The sequence below is a fragment of the Macaca mulatta genome, chromosome 8, assembly GCF_049350105.2.
Source record: "Macaca mulatta isolate MMU2019108-1 chromosome 8, T2T-MMU8v2.0, whole genome shotgun sequence".
Taxonomy (NCBI): Eukaryota; Metazoa; Chordata; class Mammalia; order Primates; family Cercopithecidae; genus Macaca; species Macaca mulatta.
The window spans coordinates 110,305,827-110,332,475 of NC_133413.1; the positions used below are offsets into that span (position 1 = coordinate 110,305,827).

Here is a 26,649-nt window from a genome sequence, read left to right on the forward strand (position 1 = left end):
GTATTATCCCAAGATACAAATGCTTTCAATACAAGTCATCAAAAATAGACATAAGTTAAACATATGAAATTTCAGGGAAGTAACAGTAATGTACTAGTTATAAATGTAAATGTGAACACAGACACCATAATGTATTGGTTGGTGGCCATGTATGGTTAATTTTATGACTACTTCAAAAAACTAAAAATTTGAGACTAAGCATTTGACATTCTTCTGTCATTTTTTAACCCAAGAATACAACATCCTATATATATTCCATCTTGTTCTCTCTATTACACCGTATCTGTCTTATTTGCTTTTCCAACAAGGTGATCATTTCAACTTCTGCAATTTAAGTCTTCCTCATGTATCTCAAGAAGTTATTTTTCTTTATTAAACTATCTGGGATTGGCTGAAATTGTAACGCTCTCTGAAGGCTCAAAGAAACTCCCTTCAATCTCTCCTACTATTATAATTGTAGGCTTATTTTCAAACAAACACATTTCTAGTACTGTACAATGACTGAGTTGCTGCATTCCACTATCCAGTGCTCTAGAGGGGAAATGAGGTCTGCACCATCTTGCATGCTTACCTGTCGGCCATATGGTTGGAGGCCTAGGAAGGAATCACTGAGTAGAGCAGTTTTGATAGCAGGCACTGAAGTATTTGCATATTGTTTGATTCCATCCTGTAATTATATTAAATTAAATTATTCCCCAAAAAAGATAATGCTATGTTAATATAAAATTATGGTTAAGGAGTTGTAACATCATACAACACAATATTTCATAGTGAGTGCTGCACTTGAGGTTTCATCAAGTCAATATCACTAATGTGACAGTCTCCTGCTTTGATCTTTAATTTTATTTCATACTAATATAAAAATGCTTTAAAATAAATGAGAGAAATGATTAAGTTGAATGTAAAAATCATTCCCAAATTCTGGAATCCAAGAAAAACCACTATAAACATTTTCATGAACATCCATCCATATTTCTCACTAGGGAAAATGTGTAGATTCACAATTTTAATCTTTATATTTTATTATATAAATTTTATACAAATAGAATCTAACTATATTTGCTCTTTTTAAATCTGCCTTTTCATGTAGAATATGTTGTGAAAATGTGAAAATATAGAACTGGAATGTACACTGGGCCTTTGTATTATTTACCATTGTTTATCTGCTGTAGAACAGTGTCTGCCACATAGTATGCACTCAAATAATTTGCTGAATGATGAAATTAATAAGTTACATCACCATTTTCAGTGGATGAATGATCTTATGCACTAAAAGGTTTGCTGAATGATAAAATGAATATAATCACTTTCAACAGATAATATTCTAGGAAAAGGGTGTTTCATAGATAATTTAATTAGCAACACTCATTAGAAATTTAGGTCATGTTCTTACTCAGAAACAGAAAGTCAAAAACCACATGTTCTCACTTGTAAGTGGGAGCTAAATGATAGGTACACACAGACATACAGAGTAGAGTAACAGACACTGGTGACTCCAAAAGTTGGGAGAGTGGGAGGCAAGTGAAGGATGAAATACAACCTGTTGGGTACAACATACACTATTTGGGTGATGAGTATACTTCAAAGCCTAGACTTTACCACACACAACATACCCATGTGACACAACTGCACTTGTACTCCTAAATCTAGACAAATAAAAAATTAATTAAATTTCTTTAAAAAAAGAAAAAAATAACTTACCCAAATTTAAGAGAAAAACACATTTGAAGTAATTATAACAAAAAAGAACCATGCATAATTGCATTTCATTTAATACAAATCTTTAAGGAAAAAAGCCAACAGAGGAGTAAAGAAGAGATACCACAGAAGCCTCCCCAAAGAGGAAATGCTACTGCTTAACAAAAATGGACAATTTTTTCAATATCCCTACTAATCAAAGCCATGAAAATAAGAACAACATTTCATGCCTTTCAAATTAGTCTTTAAAAATAATATGAGAGTTTCAACGTATGAATTTTGAGGAACAAAAATACGTAGTCCATACCAACTACTTTTCATTTCTAGAACTTCATTATCTGAAACAGAAGCTCTGTACCCATTAAATAATAATTCCTCATTGCCTTCTATCCCTAGACCCTGGCAACCTCTATTCTACTTTCTGTTTCTATGAATTTGACTATTTTAGGTACCTCATCTGGCAAGATGGCTGAATAGGAACAGCTCAGGTCTGCAGCTCCCAGCGAGACCAACACAGAAGGAGGGTGATTTCTGCATTTCCTCCTGAGGTACCGGTTCATCTCATTGGGACTGGTTAGACAGTGGGTACAGCCCATGGAGTGTGAGCAGAAGCAGGGTGGGGTGTTGCCTCACCCGGGAAGTGCAAGGGGTTGGGGAACTCCCTCCCCTAGCCAAGGGAAGCCATGAGGGACTGTGCCGTAAGGAACGATGCACTCCAGCCCAGATACTATGCTTTTCCCACGGTCTTTGCAACCCGCAGGCCAGGAGATTCCCTTGGATGCCTATGCCACCAGAGCCCTGGGTTTCAAGCACAAAAGTAGGCAGCCATTTGGGCAGACACCGAGCTAGCTCCAGGTTTTTTTTTTTTTTTTTTTGGTATCCCAGTGGAGCCTGGAACCCTAGTGAGACAGAGCCATTCACTCCCCTGGAAAGGGGGCTGAAGCCAGGGAGCCAAGTGGTCTCACTCAGTGGGTCCCATCCCCAAGGACCCCAGCAAGCTAAGATCCTCTGGCTTGAAATTCTCGCTGCCAGCACAGCAGTGTGAAGTCAACCTGGGACCTAATGGAGCTGAAAAACACAGCGCAAGAACTTCATGAAGCATACACAAATATCAATAGCCAGACTGATCAAACAGAAGAATGGATTGAAGATCAACTTCATGAAAACTTGTGAAGACAAGATTAGAGAAAAAGAATGAAAAGGAACAAACAAAGCCTCCAAGAAATATGGGACTATGTGAAAAGACCAAATCTACATTTGATTGGTGTACCTGAAAGTGACAGGGAGAATGGAACCAAGCTGGAAAAAACACTTCAGGATATTATCCAGGAGAATTTCCCCAACCTAGCAAGACAGGCCAACATTCAAATTCAGGAAATACAGAGAATGCCACTAAGATACTCCTCGAGAAGAGCAACCCCAAGATATGTAATCATCAGATTCTCCAAGGTTGAAATGAAGGAAAAAATGTTAGGGGCAGCCAGAGACAAAGGTCAGGATACCCAAAAAGGGAAGCCCATCAGACTAACAGTGGATCTCTTGGCAGAAACCCTGTAGGGTAAGCCAGGAGAGAGTGGGGGCCAATATTCAACATCCTTAAAGAAAAGAATTTTCAACTCAGAATTTCATATCCAGCCAAACTAAGCTTCATAAGTGAAGGTGAAATAATCCTTTACAGACAAACAAATGCTGAGGGATTGTGTGACCACCAGGCTTGCCTTACAAGAGCTCCTGAAGGAAGCACTAAATATAGAAAGGAAAAACTGGTAACAGTTACTGCAAAAACACACCAAAATACAAAGACCAATGACACTATGAAGAAACTGTATCAAGTAATGTGAAAAATAATCAGCTAGCATCATGATGACAGGATCAAATTCACACATAACAATATTAACCTTATGTAAATAGGCTAAATGCCCCAATTAAAAGACACGAACTGGCAAATTGGATAAAGAGTCAAGACCCATCAGTGCGCTGTATCCAGGAGACCCATCTCATGTGCATAGGCTCAAAATAAAGGAATGGTGGTATATTTACCAAGAAAATGGAAAGCAAAAAAAAGCAGGGGTAGAAATCCTAGTCTCTGATAAAACAGACTTTAAACCAACAAAGATCAAAAAAGACAAAGAAGGGCATTACATAATGGTAAAGGGATCAATGCAACAAGAAGAGCTAACTATCCTAAATATCCTAAATATAGGTGCACCCAATACATGAGATTCATAAAGCAAGTTCTTAGAGACCTACAAAGAGACTTAGACTCCCACACAATAATAATGGGAGACTTTAATACTCACCTGTCAATATTAGACAGATCAATGAGACAGAAAATTAACAAGGATATTCAGGATTGAACTCAGCTCTGGACCAAGTGGACCTAATAGACATCTACAGAACTCTCCACCCCAAATCAACAGAATATACATTCTTCTCAGCATCACGTAACACTTATTCTAAAATCAACAACATAATTGGAAGTAAAATACTCCTCAGCGAATGCAAAATAACAGAAATCATAACAAACAGTCTCTCAGACCACAGTGCAATCAAACTAGAACTCAGGATTAAGAAACTCACTTAAAACTGCACAACTACATGGAAACTGAACAACCTGCTCCTGAATGACTATTGGGTAAATAACAAAATTAAGGCAGAAATAAATAAGTTCTTTGAAACCAATTAGAACAAAGACACAATGTACCAGAATCTCGGGGACACAGCTAAAACAGTGTTAAGAGGGAAGTTTATAGCACTAAATTCCCACATCAGAAAACGGGAAAGATCTAAAATCGACACCCTAACATCACAATTAAAAGAACTAGAGAAGAAAGAACAAACAAATTCAAAAGCTAGTGGAAAATAAGAAATAACAAAGATCAGAGCAAAACTAAAAGAGATACAGAAACCAAAAACCCTTCAAAAAAATCACTGAATCCAGGAGTTGGTTTTTTGAAAAGATTAACAAAATAGACCACTACCCAGACTAATAAAGAAGAAAAGACAGAAGAATCAAATAGACACAATAAAAAAAATGATAAAGGGGATATCACCACAGATCCCACAGAAATACAAACTACCATCAGAGAATACTATAAATATCTCTATGCAAATAATCTAGAAAATCTAGAAGAAATGGATATATTCACGGACACATACACCCTCCCAAGACTAAACCAGGAAGAAGTTGAATCCCTCAATAGACCAATAACAAGTTCTGAAATTGAGGCGTAATTAGTCACCTACCAACTAAAAAAAGCCTAGGACCAGATGAATTCACAGCCAAATTCTACCAGAGGTACAAAGAGGAACTGGTACCATTCCTTCTGAAACTATTCCAAGCAATAGAAAAAGAGGGACCCTCCCTAACTCATTTTATGAGGCCAGCATCATCCTGATACCAAAACCTGGCAGATACACAACAAAAAAGAAAATTTTAGGCCAATATCCCTGATGAACATCAATGCAAAAATCCTCAATAAAACATTTGCAAGCTGAATCCAGCAGTACATCAAAAAGCTTATCCACCACAATCAAGTTGGCTTCATCCCTGGGATGCAAGGCTGGTTCAACATATGCAAATCAATAAACGTAATCCATCACATAAACAGACCCAATAACAAAAACCACATGATTATCTAAATAGATGCAGAAAAGGCCTTTGATAAAATTCAACACCCCTTCATGCTAAAAACACTCAATAAACTAGGTATTGATGGAACATATCTCAAAATAATATGGTCAATTTATGAAAAACCCATAGCCAATATCATACTGAATGGGCAAAAGCTGAAAGGATTCCCTTTGAAAACCAGCACAAAACAAGGATGCCCTCTTTCACCATTCCTCTTCAACATAGTACTGAAAGTTCTGGTCAGGGCAATCAGGTAAGAGAAAGAAATAAAGGGTATTCAAATAGGAAGAGAGGAAGTCAAATTGTCTCTGTTTGCAGATGACATGATTTTATATTTAGAAAACCCCATCGTCTCAGCCCAAAAATTCCTTAAGCTGATAAGCAACTTCAGCAAAGTCTCAGAATACAAAATCAATGTGCAAAAACTCACAAGCATTCCTCCACAACAATAATAGACAGAGAGCCAAATCATGAGTGAACTCCCATTCACAATTGCTACAAAGAAAATAAAATACCTAGAAATCCAACTTACAAGGGATCTGAAGAACCTCTTTAAGGAGAACTACAAACCAATGCTCAAGGAAATAAGAGAGGACACAAACGAATGGAAAAACATTTCAGGCTTATGAATAGGAAGAACCAATATCGTGGGATGGGAAGAATCAATATCACGAAAATGGCCATACTGCCCAAAGTAATTTATAGATTCAACACTATTCCCATCAAGCTACCATTGACTTTCTTCACAGAGCTAGAAAAAACTACTTTAAAGTTCATATGGAACCCAAAGAGAGCCCATAGAGCCAAGACAATCCTCAGCAAAAAGAACAAAGATGGAGGCATCACACTACCTGACTTCAAACTATACTACATGACTACAGTAACAAAAACAGCATGGTACTCGTACAAAAACAGATATATAGACCAATGGAACAAAACAGAGTCCTCAGAAATAACACCACACATCTATAAACATCTGATCTTTGACAAATCTGACAAAAACAAGCAATAGGGAAAGGATTCCCTATTTAATAAATGGTGTTGGGAAAACTGACTAGCCATGTGCAGAAAACTGAAACTGGACCCCTTTCTTAAACCTTATACAAAAATTAACTCAAGATGGATTAAAGAGTTAAATATAAAACCAAAAACCATTAAAAACCCTAGAAGAAAACCTAGGCAATACCACTCAGGACATAGGCATGGGCAAAGACTTCATGACTAAAACACCAAAAGCAACTACAACAAAAGCCAAAATAGACAAGTGGGATCTAATTAAACTAAAGAGCTTCTGCACAGCAAAAGAAACTATTATCAGAGGGAACAGGCAACCTACAGATTGGGAGAAAATATATGCAATCTATCCATCTGACAGAGGTCTAATATCCAGAATCTACAAGGAACTTAAACAAATTTACAGGGAAAAAACAAACAATCCCATCAAAAAGTGGGCAAAGGATATGAACAGACACTTCTAAAAATAAGACATTTACGTGACCAACAAACATATGAAAAATAGTTAATCATTACTGGTCATTAGAGAAATAAAAATCAAAACCACAATGAGATACCATCTAACACCAATTAGAATGGCGATCGTTAAAAAGTCAGGAAATAGGCCAGGCATGGTGGCTCACACCTGTAATCCCAGCACTCTGGGAGGCCAAAGAGGGTGGATCACGAGGTCAGGAGATCGAGATCATCCTGGCTAACATGGTGAAACCCTGTCTCTACTAAAAATACAAAGAATTAGATGGGTGTGGTGGCAGGCGCCTGTAGTCCCAGCTACTCAGGAGGCTGAGGCAGGAGAATGGTGTGAACTTGAGAGGTGGAGCTTGCAGTGAGCGGAGACTGTGCCACTACACTCCAGCCTGGGTGACTAGCACGACTCCATCTCAAAAAAAAAAAAAAAAAGTCAGGAAATAACAGATGCTAGAGAGGATGTAGAGAAACAGGAACACTTTTACACTGTTGGTGGAAGTGTAAATTAGTTCAACCATTGTGGAAGACAGTATGGCAATTCCTCAAGGATCTAGAACCAGAAATACCATTTGACCCAGCAATCCCATTACTGGCTATATACCCAAAGGATTATAAATCATTCTACTATAAAGACACATGCACATGTATGTTTATTGCAGCACTATTCACAATAGCAAAGACTTGGAACCAACCCAAATGCCCATCAATGACAGACTGGATTAAGAAAATGTGGCACATATACACCATGGAATACTATGCAGCCATAAAAAAGGATGAGTTCATGTCCTTTGTAGGGACATGGAAGAAGCTGGAAACCATCATTCTCAGCAAACTAACACAGGAACAGAAAACCAAACACCACATGTTCTCACTCATAAGTGGGAGTTGAACAATGAGAACACATGGACACAGAGAGGGGAACATCACACACCAGGGCCTGTCAGGGGTGGGGGCAAGGGGAGAGAGAGCATTAGGACAAATACCTAATGCATGTGGGGCTTAAAACCTAGATGACATGGCCAGGCACGGTGGCTCATGCCTTAATCCCAGCACTTTGGGAGACCAAGGCGGGTGAATCACTAGGTCAGGAGGTCGAGACCAGCCTGGCCAACATGGTGAAACCCCATTTCTACTAAAAATTGAAAAAATTAGCTGGGCATACTGGCGGGCGCCTGTAATCCCAGCTACTTGGGAGGCTGAGGCAGAAGAATAGCTTGAACCTGGGAGGCAGAGGTTGGAGTGAGCCGAGATCACACCACTGCACTCCAGCCCAGGCGACAGAGTGAGACTCCATCTCAAAAAAAAAACCAAAAAAACAAAAACACAAAAACCAAAAAAACCCAGATGATGGGTTGATGGGTGCAGCAAACTACCATGGCACATATATACCTATGTAACAAACCTGCACATTATGTACATGTATCCCAGAAATTAAAGTATAATAAAAAAAATGCATATTAACAAAAGTGTAGCAAAATCTGTATTTTCTGCCAATTTAGATTGCAGATCATTTTAAATTGGCATACACTTTTTAATAGAATAATTTGTATCTTGTCTGATCTTTGAAGCTAAGCAGAATGGAACCTGGTTACTACTCGCATGAGAGAGTAATTTGTAAATGTATTGAATGCCTTAAAATGGTCATACCCTTTCAGCAGTAATTACACATTGAAATGTATAGTTTCATGAAGTAACCCAAAACTTTGGTGGTGGGCTGGGGTTGGGGAGGAGTGATTTTACCCAACAAGATCAATATTACAACAGCATAAGAAACACTGAGATAGAAATGTTTAGATTTAAACATTTGGTTAAATAACCCATGGCCATAACCCTTCCATGGAACATTATCTAGTCATAAAATGCTGTGTTCACAAAAAATGTTTAATGTAGAAAATGGTTATGATACAACAGTAATGAGAAAAAAAAGATTAAAACTGCATATAACGAATGGATATAAGACCGGGTGCAGTTGCTCATGTCTGTAATCCCAGCACTTTGCGAGGCCGAGGTGGGTGGGTCACTTGAGGTCAGGAGTTCGAGACCAGCCTGGCCAACATGGCGAAACCCCATCTCTACTAAAAATACAAAAATTAGCCAGGTGTGGCGCTGGGTGCCTGTCATCTCAGCTACTTGGGAGTCTGAGGCAGAAGAATTGCTTGAACCTGAGAGGCAGAGGTTGCAGTGAGCTGAGATCATGCCACTGCACTCCAGCTTGAATGACAGAGCAAGACTCTGTCTAAAAAAAAAAAAAAAAAAAAGGAAGGATATAATTATGTAAAACAAAAATAAAACCCTATGCATTAAAAAAAAGTCCCAAAGGCCAGGTGCCGTGGTTCACACCTATAATTCCAGTACTTTGGGAGGCCAAGGTGGGCAGATTACTTGAGGTCAAGAGTTTGAGACCAGCCTAGCTAACATGGTGAAACTCCGCCTCTACAAAAAATAACAAAAATTAGCCGGGTGTGGTGGCATGCACCTGTAATCCCAGCTACTTAGGAGGCTGAGGCAGGAGAATCGCTTGATCACGGGAGGTGGAAGTTGCAGTGAGCTGAGATTATGCCATGGCACTGGATGATAGAGTGAGATTCCGTCTCAAAAAAAAAAAAAAAAAAAAAGCCCCAAAGAAAAGACATTAAAATGTAGTCACTATGCATAGATGGTATTAATAAAATAATAATATATTGGCATTCGATTAGGAACTTGTAATATTAAGATTATTCTATATTGTTGAACCAGCATCTGATAAATCTGTTTGCAGTGGTGACAGAATTTTAAAAGTACCTATTTTTTCTTATTACTAATAACCCTTAATTAACCTGGTAATGTTATCAACAACACAGTTCACTCTTGCTTTAATAATGGAAACCCTGTATTTTATTTCTCAATTTCCTGTGTAGCTGGCTAGGGTTATATTATATTCTGTAAAGGACAAGATATTTTGCCAGTGTGGCACAAATTTGAGAAGACCCAAGGCCTAGCGTTTCATAGGATGAACCTGTCCATGACTTTTTATATCCAGATGATAGTGTATATTACCATTAAAATAATTAGATGACCAAAAAAAAGGGTCATTTTCAACTTTTACTATTATAAGTGATGCTGTGTATATACATCTTTGTGCATGTTTATGATTCTCTTATTTATTTATTTATTTATTTATTTATTTATTTATTTATTTATTTTTAAATTATTTGTAGAGATGAGGTCTTGCTATGTTGCCCAGGCTGGTCTCCAACCCCTGGGCTCAAGCGATCCTCCTGCCCTGGCTTGCCAAAGTGCTGGGATTACAGGTGTGAGCTACCACACCCAGTTGATTCTCTCCTTTAGAATAAATTTCTGGAAGCGTATTTGCTGATTAAAAAGAATGAACATCACAGGGCGCCGTGGCTCACACCTGTAATCCAAGCACTTTGGGAGGCTGAGGTGGACAGATCACTGGAAGTCAAGAGTTGGCAACCAGCCTGGCCAACATGGTGAAACCCTGTCTACTAAAAATACAAAAATTAGCCTGGCATAGTGGCGTGTGCCTATAGTCCCAGCTACTAAGGAGGCTGAGGCATAAGAATCACTTGAACCTGGGAAGCAGAGGTTGCAATGAGCTGAGATTGCACCACTGCACTCCAGCCTGGGTGACACAGCGAGACTCCATTGCAAGAAATAAAATAAAATAAAAAGAATAAACGTACTTTTTATGGCAGAGTGAGCAGACTAATACAATATGATACCATTTATGTAAGTTAAAATACATAAAAAATAGTATTCTGTGTTGTTTATGAATGCATCCATATGCATGAAACACTGTTTTTAAAAAGAGCTGGACAAATATATCCTAGGTATAGGGAGGGTTATAGAACTCAGGGCTGAGGTTACTAGATCTTACTCTATTTGCAATGTTTTATTTCTAATGGGAAAAAGAAAAATAAGGCAAAATGTTAAAAGTGTTTATTCTGGCCTACACAAATAAATGTGAGTGTTCATTATATTATTTTTGTGTCTTTTGGTGTCTTTTACATTTATTTTTAAAAATAAAATAGGCATAAGCTTATAAATAAGATGAAACATGTTATTTGGGAGCAATTACCCCTTCTTAATTAAAACGGATAAATATAAAGAGAGAAAGAGAACAATGAATGAATGAATGAATGAATGAATGGATAGATAGTAGACAAATAGGGAGGCTGGCCAATTTGTGACTCATTTACACATTTCACAATGTATCATTCTGTAATTTTTTTTTTTTTAGACGGAATCTTGCTCTGTCACCCAGGCTGGAGTGCAGGGGCATAATCTTGGCTCACTGCAACCTCTGCCTCCCGAGTACAAGCAATTCTCCTGCCTCAGCCTCCCAAGTAGCTGAGACTACAGGCGCATGCTGCCACGCCCAGCTAATTTTTTTTTTTTTTTTTTTTTTTTTAGTAGAGATGGGGTTTCACTGTGTTGCCCAGGCTGGTTGTGAACTCCTGAGCTCAGGTAATCCACCCGCCTTGGCCTCCCAAAGTGCTGGGATTACAAGCGTGAGGCACCATGCCCAGCCCATTCTGTAATTTTAATATTGAAAATGCTGCCCCTGCCAGTACATAATATTTGTTCATTCATTTCCTGATTTATTCAATAAACAATTATTAATAATTAAGCATGTGCTGGACACTAGTGTAAGGGCTTATAAAACATGGATGAATAAGGCAGATACTATCATTGAGGATCTTAGTCCGATGAAGGTGACAGACGTAAAAACTTAATCACAGGACTATATAAAGCATGTTCTACAAGCGGGAGGAACGTTATTGCAGTGGATGCAAGTTGCTTGTGTTGCCACAGAAAGTCAAGGAAGCCTTCACTTAGAAGAGATGACATTTGAAATGAATTTAGAGGAATTCCAAAAGTCTGAAGCTTCTGACTGAAGGCTTAAAATCCACTAATATCTGTATTCCATAACTTCTCTCTATATATCCCCAGACAAAATTATTCTATAATTCACACATATCACGTACCTTTTAAAAGTCTGATAAAACCCAAAATGAGTCTTGTCTCACCTTTCCAGATTTTTCGTCTTCTAGGACTGCCAATTTTTTTTTCTGCTTATTATATTCTTGTCTTCTTTCTAAAACACTCATAATATTTTCATCTGTTAAATTCTTCCTAAACTCACAGAACTGAGGCCAGAATTTAAACAGAACCCCAAAAATTGTCATCTGTATAAAAAAAGTCTCAGATTACAATTTTATACAAATGTACCAATTTAAACTCTATTCACCATAATAATAGATTAACTATTCTATCTTTAATATATACCATGTTTGCTCCAACTTATTGTCTCCAGACATCTTGGTATAGTTTTGCTCAGCACATGCTTATTATCAATGGTTTTTATTACCAATGAGAAGTCTTTCTTAAAAAAAAAAAAAACATACACTAAATACACTTAAAAGTCACTTTATTCTTTATGTTTCCCTAACCAATTGATTGTATTAATAAAGAATCCATTAGGTCTTTTAAAATAAGAAATTTATGTTTTCTTTTAAAACATATACTAGTTGATCTGCCATACACTCTGCTGTTTTATGCAAGTATTCCAAATATCCAGTTCATCAAGGGAACTCCCCCCTCCCTCTTTTCTTTCTTTTAGAGAAAGGAAATACCATTTTGCCTCTGGAAAAGCTCTTAAACAAAGTTGCAGATCTAAGGATAAATCTTGAGTAACTTTTAAATGATATAATCTCTTACTTTTATGTGAGAGCAAGAAAAGTAACATTTAAAAAGCAGAACGGTATCCTGGACAAATGCTTTCTATAAGGACACTTTAAGTGATTAATTGTGATATTTATAGAGATAAGAATAGTTGCTCTAATTCTCATGCCAAGTTTTTCCATTAGTTCCAGAGGTATACATTACTTCAAGAAGGTAGGACTTGCCACATAAGATCAAGTTCAACATCTTATTGCTAGGAATGGCCTTTACCTAATGCCCTGGAAAAAAATGAACCATCCCATTAGGCTCCAAGCCAACTCATAGGGGAAAAGAGGAATCTTTAAAAAGTAAATGCTGCAGTGATCAAGAGACCTGAAATGGCATATTTCATTACTTCTCTTTTCCATACATGAATGTTATTAGTAATACTAAAATTATTCGCTCCTTTTAAAATACAATTTTGTTATTGAATTCTGTAGCCTCTTGGGAGTGTAAATGTAAAATCTAGAGATACTTTATTTGATGAAACGCAGGCTTTTAAGACACTTTCATTTACATTTACCTGCCATACACTTAATTAAGTAATCCCCTGTTCCAATGTTAAGGGATCATGGCAGTTTTTATTATGAACTGAAGCTTAAATACTCCTCCTCCTCTATTAATCATACTTCTCAGTTATCTTTCCAAAACCTGAGTCACTCCCAGTTCTTGAATATATATATTTCCATTTTGAAGGCTTTCTAGTAAAAGTCACCCAATTAGGACATAAAACCACTCTATTGTTAAAAGTTGCAATTGAGATTGTAGGCTAATATATATTGTTAATTAAAATTACCCTGTACCTTTGTAATCTTAAAAGATAACCAAATTGTGGATAAGAAAATGTTTTAATAAACATAGAGCTACTTTACTCACTGCCAGTAAATAAATAATGGCTTTAGTATGAGCAAAAGGGGCCAGCGAAAATTTGACTGGGTGATGCAAACTTTCAGGTTATTGATAGTGGGAGTGAGGGATAGACAGAGGCTGCACTGATACCAATGCTAAAACTGTCAGCAGTTTTAAATTTACTATTCAGCCCTTCTGCTCAACTTTGCTCTCATTTCCAATTTGATCTTACTCCTTTCTGTCATGATATATTTCTTCTCACATCATTCATTTATGTATCCTAAAAATGTCTCCTCTATGCCTGGCATTTGAAGTGCAAAGATAAATAAGAACCATTCCCTGCCCTCAAAGAGGTTACAATCTAATGGGAAAGTCGACATGGGAATAATCACTTTCAATTGAGTGTGATAAGTGCTGCGACAGGGGTAAAAACAAGGGAGAGAAGATGATACTGCAAAAAACTCAGAAGAGAAAGCAGTAAGGGCCACTTATGAAACTATAATTATTTCAATTAGACTAAGGCAGAGACGGCAGGGAGTGGTAAAAGATGTAGCTACAGAGATATCTAGGAGTATGGACTTCATTCTGAGGGCAGTGGAAAGTATCTGAAATATTTTTTAAATTATTATTTGTAGAGATAGGATCTCACTATATTGCCTAGGCTGGTCTTGAACTCCGGGCCTCAAGCAATCCTCCTGCCTTGGCCTCCCAAAGTGCTGGGATTACTTACAGGTGTGAGCCAGTGTGCTTGGCCGGAATTGAAATATTTTAAGCAGAGAAGTGACATGATCAGATATACATTAAAAAAGGATTGCTCTGTCTACCCTTAGTTGGATGGTTTGGTGAGAATCCAGAGGCAGGGAGTTTCTGTAATACATTATGAGTCATGTTGCAGATCTAAAATGAGGTAGGTGAGTGGAGGTGTGGATAGAATGACAGATAACGAGGAGACAACTAGGAAAGTTTTAGGAATGGATTAGATATGGAGGTAAGGAAATGAAGGAGAGGGAAGACATGGAGATGGCCAACCAGATCTGTGGCTTGTATCCTGGGGTAGACGGCAATGCCATTCTCTAAACTTCCTTGGGAAAAGAGGAATAACAACAGATTCAGTGGGATGAGGCCCCTAAATAAAGATTATTTATTTTCAGATGCTCTAACGTCCATATTTAAGATATATCTAGTAGGACTCCCTTTTAGAAAATCAGGTAGAAGTCATAGGCTAGAGGACTCCAATAAAATTCTTTGGTTACAATCCTTGAAGAGTATATCAGAACTGACTGGTATTGGCAGCTCCAGACATTTACCATCAGACTCAAGGCCTTTGATATCAATGAATAAGTCCTGGCCTGGTTACTAGGAAACCCAGGCTAGGCTAAGCTATCTCTAAGATCTTTTCATTAACAGATGTTACCATTCTGACACCATGTTTTCACCATTTCTCTATAGCACGTCCTCAATCATTCCTCTATATTTCTGCCTATTTTAATGCGTAATTTGGATTGTGAGTTCACTTTTGGTTCCTTAGAGGACTTAGAACACAGCTGGCTCACAAATGAATGTAAGAATAATCGCCTTTTACCATGCTCAAGGGCAATAATACCCTAAATCTCTGTTTCATATCACTTCATTCATGACATGGCCTTCCCTATTACCCCTATTATAATTTATTTTTCTTAATCATTTTTTAGGAACAACATCACTAAAAGGCTTTTTAAAATGCAAATAAATTATGTTCACCAAGTCACTGTTTTCTATTATTTATCTTAAAAAGAAGTAACTTGAGCAGGTTAACAGGCACAATTTTCCTTTCATGAGTTTGTATACTTTATGTTGGTAGAGTACTTAAATCTCCTCTCACTTATTTTATGAGCTATGTGAATATTCTAATCTTTAAAAATACACAAATCTTGGGACACACCTATTTTACACATTTTTGTGGTAGCAGATATTTTAAAAGGAAATATGTTGAAAAAGAAAGGAGGAATTAGCTGGAGTTTAACAAGTTAAAAACAAAAATGGTAACCGTGGAAAGCCAAAAGGTAATATTTAATTTCATTTACTGTATATGATCATGAAAAAAATTGCATTTAAGTTACTAGCTTTTTATATTTCAGTCACATATGCAAAGATTATTTAAATTAAATAGAATAAGTCCCAGTATTGGGAGAACTGGAACCTTGTCAAATACGAATAATGTACAAGCTTTAAAAGGATATCTATCTTTTCAGTTTTTATTTACTTTTTTTTTTTTTTTTTTTTTAAGAGACGGGGTTTTGCTATGTTGCCTAGGCTGGCAACTCCTGAGCTCAAACAATCTGCCTGCCTCAGCCTCCCAAAGTGCTGGGATTACAGGCATGAGCCACCATGCCTGGCCCAAAAGGATATCTATCTTTAAAAGGATTATCAATCTATTTTAAAATATGCTTAGCCACATGCCCTGATCTCTTACCTGTGCCTCTCTAAATACATATGGTCCTAACTCCTTCCGGTGTTCAATAATCTTTTGGGCTTGCTCTACTGGAATGTCAATTTGTAAAGCTGGTGGAATACTAGAATTAATAAAGCAGTTGATAATAGTCGTAATTTTCTTCTGGATGACAGACTCATCACAATGAGAATGGCATAAGTCCTGAACAGAAGAAGGAAAGATAGAATGGTATATAATTAATGAACTACCAGAACACTTAATAGAACTGTATCAATATGTATTTCAATTAATATATACATTTCAACTTTAGGTCAAGAAGGCAGTGATATATTTCAAGGCTGTCTTTAAAAAATTATAGATTTTCTTTCTCTTGGATTTGAGGAACCTAAGACTTTGATACATGTACATGACATAAATACAGATTTCATATAATCCTGATCACTTGTTCCTCTAGGCAAAGGAATGACATTAGTATCTACTTTGACTCATTTAACCACCATATAATGAGGGCCTGTTATACACCAGACACTGAGCTGAGCCCCTACCCTTTTAAGGTTCAATCTCCACTGGAGAAGTGTGAAAACACGTTACTCCAATTCTGGATAGTTAATACATTTTATGATAGAGGTATACATAGTATCCTAGGAGAACATTGAGAATAGGCACCTAACTCCACCTACAGGTGGATATAAAAGCTTTCCTGTCCAGTCTTGCTTCTACACCAAGGTGATTTAGGCTCAAAAAGGGTAGTGGGCATGCTGGTTGTCAACAGGTGTGCCATTTTATGTCTTTTATTATCCATGCTGTGTAGTTACCCTATCGTATTATTCTCTTTATAGATAACCTAAAATTAATGATCATACATTAAAATGTGCCATTTAAAAAATTGTCAACATTTATTTTAGACACAGGGGGTACATGTGCAAGTTAGTTACATGGGAATATTGCATGATGCTGAGGTTTGGGGTACAGATCCTGTCACTTAGGTAGTGAACATAGTACCCAACAGGTAGGTTTTCAACCCATCCTCCCCTCACTACCCCTTCTAGTAGTCAGCAGTGTCTATTATTCCCATATTTATGTCCATGTGTGCCCAATGTTTAGCTCACACTTATAAGTGAGAACATGTGGTTTTTGGTTTTCTTTTCCTGCATTAATTCTCTTAGGATAATGGCCTCCAGCTCCACCCACACTGCTGCAAAGGATATGATTTCATTTTTTCATGGCTATGTAGTATTCCATGGTGTATATGTACCACATGTTCTTTATCCAGTCTACTACTGATGGGCACCTGGGTTGATTGCATGTCTTTGCTACTGTGAATAGTGCAGTGATGAACATATGTGTACATTTATCTTTTTGGCAGAATTATTTATTCTTCTTGGGGTATACATACAGTAATGGGATGGCTGGGTCAAATGGTAGCTGTGTTTCAATTTCTTTGAGAAATCTCCAGACTGCTTTTCACATGGCTGGACTAATTTACATTCCCACAAATAGTGTGTAAGTGCCCCCTTTTCTCTGCAGCCTCACCAAGCAGCTGTTGTTTTCTGACTGTTTAATAATAGCCATTCTGATTGGTGTGAGATGGTATCTCTCTGTGGTTTGACTTGCATTTCTCTGATGATTAGTGATGCTGAGCATTTCTTCATATGTTTCTTGATTGGTCATTTATATACCTTTTGAGAAGTATATGTTCATGTCCTTTGCCCAAAATGAGCTAGTTTTAAAGTCACAGGTGTAGGACTATCATTTTTTTTTTAAATAAAGAGGTAATTTCGCTTGAATTATGGCATTTCTCTGTCAAAGACATTGTTTTCCAAATCATCAGAAAGCAAACAAATTGGAAACTTCTCACTTTAGGCCCAGAAATGAACCAACATTTATTAAGTACCCAGTATATGTTGGGCATTGTAATAGCTCTCCCATGGATATTATGGAAGAAATAAAAATTCTGATGTCTTTCATGTAAAACTTTATATATAATTTGGTGTAAGTGTGAAAAAAACTTAATATGTTACATTGTGACAATTAGCACTTCATACTCAATTAAGCATCACCTTAGAATAAAGCCTATTTAGGTCAGGTATGGTAGCTTATGCCTGTAATCCCAACAATTTGGGAGGCCGAGGCGAGCAGATGGCTTGAGCCCAGGAGTTCCAGACCATCCTGGGCAACATGGTGAAACTCTATCTCTACAAAAATATACAAAATATCAGCTGGGTGTGGTGGTGCATGCCTGTAGTCCCAGCTACTGGGGAGGCTGAGGTGGGAGGATTACCTGAGCCCAGGGAGGTCAACACTGCAGTGGGCCATGATCACACCACTGCACTCCAGCCTGGGCAACAGAGTAAGACGGTGTCTCAAAAAAAAGAAAAAAAAAGAAAAAGCCTATTTTATATTATTCAATTAGCCTCCTAACTATGGAATATAAGGCTCATGAAATAAAACAAATTTGTGAAGCTATACAATTATAATTTTGAGCAAAAAGACAGCATTTGGACATAATTATAACTGATTTTTTTTTCTAATTGTTCTGCCCTGTTGTGCCATTAGCTTAGTTAACTCTCGCCTATTATTAAGGTCTCAGTTTAAGCATACTTTCCTCTAGTAAGCTTTCTGTGACTTTCAGTCCAGGAGAGACGTCCATCTCAGGTACTCCCATAGCATACTGTGTTTCTTCCCTTGTTGCACTAATCACACTCTTATAATTGTCTTGTCTAACACTCATTTGTCCTTCCTCTGACACTGTAAGCTCTAACAGGGTAGACTATTTTGATCACAGTTGTATCCTCAGGATTTGGCCTGGCCCTTGGTAGGTGCTTAATAAATATTTGTTGGATAAATAAATCCTTCCAGTCTTTTCTTTATAGACACAAACACACACATATGCATACACTTTAGATGAAACCATACTGATTTTTAGTAGCTAGTTTTTTTTTTTTTTTTTTTTTTTTTTTTTTTTTTTTGAGACGGAGTCTGGCTCTGTCACCCAGGCTGGAGTGCAGTGGCGCGATCTCGGCTCACTGCAAGCTCCGCCTCCCAGGTTCACGCCATTCTCCTGCCTCAGCCTCCGAGTAGCTGGGACTACAGGCGCCCGCCACCACGCCCGGCTAGTTTTTTGTATTTTTAGTAGAGACGGGGTTTCACCATGTTAGCCAGGATGGTCTTGATCTCCTGACCTCGTGATCCACCCGCCTCGGCCTCCCAAAGTGCTGGGATTACAGGCTTGAGCCATCGCGCCCGGCCTTTAGTAGCTAGTTTTTAAAAAAGATCAATGAGCAGAACATCTTTTCCCATCATTGATTATTCTCCTAGAACATTTTTAATGGCTAGAGAATGTTCTACTATATAGATATATCATAATTTAGTAACCAATGTCCTTGTTGTACAACTGGTTCTTTCCAACTTTTCACAATCCAGAGCAATGTTTGACTAAGATTGCTCCAGCCATCTCTTTGTATATTACCACAATCAATACTGAGAAGCAGCACAGCTTAGTGGTTAAGGGCATGGGCTTTAGCAATAGAATGACCTGATTCAAAGTCTAGCTCTACCAGTTAATTAGCTGTGTGATGTTGGGAATTTCTTAGCCTTTCTGTGCATTAGTTTCATCTGTGAAGTGATGAGAATGACATCCTTGACCTCATGGGATTCTTGTGAAGAATAAATTCATTATTACATGAAAAGCATTAAGACAATATCTGGCACATAGTAAACACTTAATAAGAGTAAGCCTTATAAGAATTAGCTCGGTTAGACTTTATCAAGTGGAATAAATGCCTTCCAGCTGGCAAACTCCCTCACGGCCCAATGCAAGCATCATCACTCTTGCTGAGACTTCACTGTCCTATTGTCCCCCCACCCCATCATTCTCTCCTCTGTGCTAAAACTATACCTAGTCAGAACATGGATAAGAGTCAACATTATTTCCTAATATTTGTTCTCATGGATGTTTTCCTGCCTGAAAGAGGGCAGTGTGTTGTATTCACCTTTTTATGCCTACAATCTAGCATAATGCCTGGCACATTCGGTACTTAGTAAATGTTTGTTATATAAAACTTTACTCCTATAGCTTGCTTTTTAATAGCTACCTAGTATTGTAAGTCTCTCATGCTATATTGTAGAAAAGACATTAAAATGGAGACCAAAATTTAAATGGAGGCCTTAAAGGAGAAAGTCATAAAACTAAGGGTTCACGGTGTATAAGTCTATAGTTGGTTTTTTAAAATACCTATTTTACAAAGTGTATCTCATTACCTCTTGTCCTAGCAGGGTTAGGCTTGTTCATATTTATATTAGGTTAAAGATAGTTCTGCCCACCCATAAGAAAAAATTACCTATTGAGGAAAACACACTCTACCTCCTTTCTAATTCCCAAAAAAGTTATTTTAATATTGCTCATGTGAAAGGCTGTGAAAAAGCTTCTCTCAAACATTTTTTTTTTACCAGCCTGGGCAACACAGGCAGACCCCATCTCTACAAAAAAATTAAAAATTAGCCAGGCATGATGGTGCATGCCTGTACTCCCAACTACTTGGGGGGCTGAGGTGGGAAGATCACTTGAGCCCAGGAGGTCAAGGCTGCAGTGAGCTGTCATTGTGCTACTGTACTCCAGTCTGGGCAATAAAGTGAGACCCTGTCTCAAAAATGTTGTTTTTTAATGTTACAGTCTCAGCTGAGAATAGTACAAAAACTGTTGATAACGGAAAAGGGTAGAAAACAGTTTTACTGTATGTTGGAAAAACTTAGAAATAAATTTTATTGAGCAACTACTAACTATATGTTAAGCAACTGTATTAGTGTCACATAGTACATAGTTATAGGCCATTTGAAAGCATTATACTCCTAAATTGTTAATTTTTATTCCCCACGTTTACAATGGGATGGAATAGACTGCATGCAAGGAAATGAGCCTGCTACCTCTGAGAGCATTTAAGTAAAGACTAAAATACCGTTCAGTATTTCTAGACATTTCTTTATTCAAGTCTAGACAACATAACAGGGAAAGTTCCTTCCTCCTCTTCAGTGTGAAGATTCTGTATGATTACACTCAACACTTAACCCTAAAAATAAACTGCCTTTGTACCTAACCATTTCTCTTTTACTTATTTTGTTAAGAATTTGGCTGTTCTTTTTCATCTCTAATTCTTTCTAATTCCTTTCTCTTCTCTATTGGTTTATTTATCCATAATCCAGTGTCTTTGATTACTATTACTGTAAATATGCCTGGGAGGGATTCTTACAAAGAGATCTTAGTTGTATGGATACACCAAATATAGATACTGTTAGGAAAAAATATGTACAGTACATTTAGAGATGATTGATGTGTAGAAATATAGTTAAAACTCTCTTCAGGAAGGTTCTCATTAAATCATATGTACGTTAATATCTGAAAAAAACCTAATACAGGTTGAGCATCCCTTACTTAAAATGCTTGGGACCAGAAGTGTTTTAGATTTTGGATTCATTTTTGGTTTTGGAATATTTGTATTATACCTACTGGTTGAGCATTCCAAATCTAAAAATAAAAAAATCTGAAATACTCCAAGGAGCATTTACTTTAAGTATCATGTTGGCACTCAAAAAGTTTCAGATTTTGGAGCATTTCAGGTTTCAGATTTTCAGACTTGGAATGCCCAACCTGTATTATCATTCCAGGGCTCACTCTTATTCTTCACTGTATAATAATAAATGTATCTAGAGATTGGACAATAAACATCTCAATATTTATATACTGGTAGGAAGAAGATGGCAAAATTGGGATATCTTATACAAATCTTGTGCATAAAGTTAGTTGAAAATCTGACATTTTAATGCATTTCCTCCTCAAAACAGGTGGTTTTCTCCAGCTCCCAATACAATACCTTATATTTTTGTACTTCTTGCCAAAAGAGTAAACCATTTTCCAATAAATCTCCTTTTAGAGCCACAAAACGTTGAAATTGTCTTGAAGTAACTGGATTCAATAATGCTTTGCGAAAAGCAATGATTTCACAAGATGAAGAGATCCACTTACTCTCCACAGGCTGTCCAAAACAGAGAATATAGGAAATTGGCTCATTAATTAGGCTAACAATTACCAACTTCTATCTCCTGTAATTTTGCCTGTCGAAATGTGTAGCATGGCTACAATAGAATTTCACAACATTTTCCCCTGTTCCTTTCTCTTTTGTCTCCTTTATATTTTTATGGCTCCACTTTTAGGAGGTAGAGTGAAAAAGAAATGACTAGATGATTTAGACCATATGACTACATTGTTTAAAAATGTTAACAGTTATTACAGCTTGAGATTATGGTGAAAACCTACTTTTTAGTACATTGTATGAGTTCTGTGCTTAAACAGAACAAAGTAATCATAATGTTATGATTATATGTTATTACATTATTTATTTTATTATTACATATGTTATATATTAATATATAATTCTCTTGCTTTTTAAAAAGTAAAGGTAGTTAACATTTAATATATTTTCATTTTTTAAGAAAAAATTATCAATTGATTCTATAAGTTAAATAATTTACTATAGCACTTCACTATAATTTTATCCTGAAAATATTATATTTTTAGATGAGACATCTTTTTATTATGTTAATAATGATTTAAAATAATAACAAATAATGATTATTAATAAATTATTTTATTAAAATTCCTTTGACTGACTGTTTACTTTACATAACATAAAAGCCAGAAGCACCCATGGCATTTTAGTAACACCTAAAGGTATTTTTATCAACATTTATTATACATCTTTACAATTTGGAAATATAAAATATCTACTTTTTTTATTTTGCCCATTTAAAATCACATATTCAACCCCATTTAGCCTTTCAGATTGAAAACATAAGAAATTGATTTTATCAAATTCACTAAATAGATTTTAATATTTAAGTTCCCCAAAGCTTATTTTTAGCTTACAACCATGCAAGGAAGTATCATTCCAAAGACAACAGTTCAGATGGATTTAGCAACACATAAAATAAATTCCTTGAAACAAATAATATGTGACTATCAATTTAAGTGTTTAGAGAGTTACATTTTTTAAAAGTGCCATGGTAACACAAAGGAAGGAGTAACTAATTCTGCCTGGAGGAGTAAAACCTTTACAGAGAAGGGCCTTGAGGATGACATCTGAGTTGAAAACTGAAAAGTGAAGCAACTCCAGGCAGTCTAGATGAATGGTGGTGCCATTAACCCAGATAAAGTGAATAGAAGTGAATAGATGTCACTATTTTAGTGAGACACATGTCATGTTCTCTGGACAAAAAGTTAAGACCCCCACCATATGGCCCATATTAAAATTATAGCCCTACAAATAGGAACAGCTATGTATTAGACTGGGATGTTTATTTAAAATCCACTCAGCAAATAATATTTTAAGATCTGCTTAAGATAGTAAAACTTAGAAATTTAACTAAAACCTGTAATTTAAACAAAATAATAAAATACATGTAATAAACAATTATATAAAAATAATTCCATTCCATGTAATATTTCAATCAAAATTATAGCAAAAAACAAACATTAAAAAAGTTTATTTCTTTTCAAGAGGAAAACACACAAAAGAGCATACTAACAGATACATACATTCCTCTAATATTCAAATAAACATCTATTTTTGTTAGTTAGCAGAGGGTCACCTAGGTCTAGTTGGACATTTTATTAGGACCTGCAGAAGGATAAGTACACATAAACTTGCAAGTTCAAAAGGAAGACTATGTTTATTATGCATGTTACAAAGCAAAATAGGCCATTTCTAGCCAGGTATTATATTGTAGTGGTTTTAAGTCATCAAAATGATAGTTATCTTAATTCTTTTAAAGCTAAAATTCTATCTTTTTGCTTTTAATATTTTTATTTCTATTTCAATTTGATTTGATTTTTTATGTGTGCTCCTGCTCGGCAAAGTGCCCTTGTGAGGATGCCTGAGAGCAGTGTACAGTTATGATTAAAATGCAGCTCTAAATAGAAGGGATAATGTACCTGGCGTGATGGCTCATGCCTGTAATCCTAGCAGTTTGGGAGGCCAAGATGGGCAGATTGCCTGAGCTCAGGAGTTCAAAACCAGCCTGGGCAACATGATAAAACCCCGTCTACATTACAAATGCAAAAAATAAGCTGGGTGTAGTGGTGTGTGCCTGTAATCCCAACTACTGGGGAGGCTGAGGCATGAAACTTGCTTGAACCTGGGAGGCAGAGGTTGCAGTGAGCTGAGATTGTGCCACTTCATTCCAACATGGGCGACAGAGCAAGACTCTGTCGATCAATAGATAGATAGATAGATAGATAGATAGATAGATAGATAGATAGATAGATAGACAGATAAATTAAAGTCATAATGTAAGACAATTTAACCTGCTGATTCTGCTGCATGCTGCTCATTTTTTGTGTAATTCACTCTCAATAATAAACTATCATATGTTGGAATGCACAGCTTGTCTCAGTAAATCCATGACACACAGAATAAAGAAAAATACATATTTAAGGCAATCACACACTTCTAAGGTTGAACAGGTCAAGGATCTCTTTAAGAATAGAGCTCCTTATTCAGGAGGTGAACACAGGAGGATCACTCAAGCCCAGGAGTTAGATGTGATAACGAGCTATGATCATACTATTGCACTCTGGCCTGGGCAACACAGCAAGACCCGAATAATAATAATAATAAGTTTTTTAAAAAGAACAGAGTTCTGAATTCCAAGGGTCAATGGGAAGCCTCTAGCAGGGGACTCTGGCCTTGTGAAGGAACCCTGTTTCCCTTTCATCTCCCCACCTTTTCACCCAATAAAACCCAGCTTTATTCACCCTTTAAACCGTCTCCCAGCCTAAATTTTCCTGGCCGAGGGACAGACAAGAACCCAGTCTTTAGCTGAACGAAGGAAAAGTCCTGCAACATTCTTGGCATACAACCTGGGGGCTCTTGAAGAGATGTACCAGAATTCCACAATGCATCTGGTTCTTGGGCAAGTCACTGAAACGTGGGTCAGATGTTGAAAGCTGCTGTACTACGATGTGAAAATTAAGCCCACCACAGCTCAACAAGGCCTATTGCCTCTAGACTCCACCTCTGTGGGCAGGGCATAACTGAACAAAAGGCAGGAGACAACTTCTGCAGACCTAAACGTTTGAAGAGAGCAGTGGTTCTCCCAGCACAGCATTTGAGCTCTGAGAATGGACAGATTGTCTCCTCAAGTGGGTCCCTGACCCCCATGTAGCCTAACTGGGAGATGTCTACATGGTAGGGGCTGACAAACACCTCATATAGGCGGCTGCCCCTCTGGGACGAAGCTTCCAGAGGAAGGATCAGGCAGCAATATTTGCTGTTCTGCAATATTTGCTCTTCTGCAGCCTCTGCTGGTGATACCCAGGCAAACAGGGTCTGGAGTGGAACTCCAACAAACTACAACAGACCTGCAGCTGAGGGACCTGACTATTAGAAGGAAAACTAACAAGCAGAAAGGAGCAGCATTAACATCAACAAAAAGGACATCCACACCAAAACCCCATCTGTAGGTCACCATCATCAGAGACCAAAGGTAGATAAAACCACAAAGATAGGGAGAAACCAGAGCGGAAAAGCTGAAAATTCTAAAAATCAGAGCATCTCTTCTCCTCCAAAGGATTACAGCTCCTCACCAGCAACAGAACAAACCAGGATGGAGAATGACTTCGACAAGCTGACAGAAGTAGGCTTCAGAAGGTCAGTAATAACAAACTTCTCTGAGCTAAAGGAGGATGTTGGAACCCATCACAAGGAAGGTAAAAACCTTGAAAAAAGATTAGACGAATGGCCAACTAGAATAAAACAGTGTGGAGAAGACTTTAAATGACCTGATGGAGCTGAAAATCATGGCACAAGAACTTTGTGATGCATGCACAAGCTTCAAGAGCAAATTCAATCAAGTGGAAGAAAGGGTATCTGTGATTGAAGATCAAATTAATGAAATAAAGCGAGAAGACAAGATTAGAGAAAAAAGAGTAAAAAGAAATGAACAAAGCCTCCAAGAAATATGGGACTATGTGAAAAGAGCAAATCTACATTTGATTGGTGTACCTGAAAGTGATGGGGAGAATGGAACCAAGTTGGAAAACACTCTTCAGAATATTATCCAGGAGAACTCCCCCAACCTAGAAAAGCAGGCCAACATTCAAATTCAGGAAATACAGAGAACACCACAAAGATACTCCTCGAGAAGAGCAACCCCAAGACATAATTATCAGATTTGCCAAGATTGAAATGAAGGAAAAAAAGTGTTAAGGGCAGCCAGAGAAAAAGGTCGCGTTACCCACAAAGGGAAGCCCATCAGACTAACAGCGGATCTCTCGGAAGAAACCTTACAAGCCAGAAGAGAGTGGGGGCCAATATTCAACATTCTTAAAGAAAAGAATTTTCAACCCAGAACTTCATATCCAGCCAAACTAAGCTTCATAAGTCAAGGAGAAATAAACTCCTTTACAGACAAGCAAATGCTGAGAGATTTTGTCACCACCAGGCCTGCCCTACAAGAGCTCCTGAAGGAAGTACTAAACATGGAAAGGAACAACCGGTACTAGCCACCATGAAAACATGCCAAATAGTAAAGACCACTGATGCTATGAAGAAACTGCATCAATTAATGGGCAAAATAACCAGCAAACATCATAATGACAGCATCAAATTCACACATAACAATATTAACCTTAAATGTAAATGGGTTAAATGCCCCAATTAAAAGACACAAACTGGCAAATTGGATAAAGAGTCAAGATCCATCAGTGTGCTGTATTCAGGAGACCCATCTCATGTGCAAAGATGCACAAAGGCTCAAAATAAAGAAATGGAGGAAG

At 37.2% G+C, this 26,649-nt stretch overlaps 2 protein-coding genes across 3 annotated transcripts in view; both read right to left on the reverse strand.

The window, feature by feature from the left end:
• The window catches only part of COX6C (cytochrome c oxidase subunit 6C), a 161,035-nt gene that overhangs the window by 75,002 nt on the left and 59,384 nt on the right, over positions 1 to 26,649 (reverse strand). The gene's annotated exons all lie outside the window — the stretch shown is intronic.
• The window catches only part of RGS22 (regulator of G protein signaling 22), a 153,368-nt gene that overhangs the window by 3,767 nt on the left and 122,952 nt on the right, over positions 1 to 26,649 (reverse strand). For both annotated transcript variants that reach the window (XM_015145781.3, XM_001096690.5), the window contains exons 21-24: positions 21,689 to 21,850; positions 15,843 to 16,022; positions 11,848 to 12,006; positions 572 to 667 (exon numbers count right to left, since the gene is read on the reverse strand). In XM_015145781.3, the coding sequence (XP_015001267.2) occupies positions 572 to 667; positions 11,848 to 12,006; positions 15,843 to 16,022; positions 21,689 to 21,850 (597 nt within the window). The remainder of the gene's footprint in view (positions 1 to 571; positions 668 to 11,847; positions 12,007 to 15,842; positions 16,023 to 21,688; positions 21,851 to 26,649) is intronic.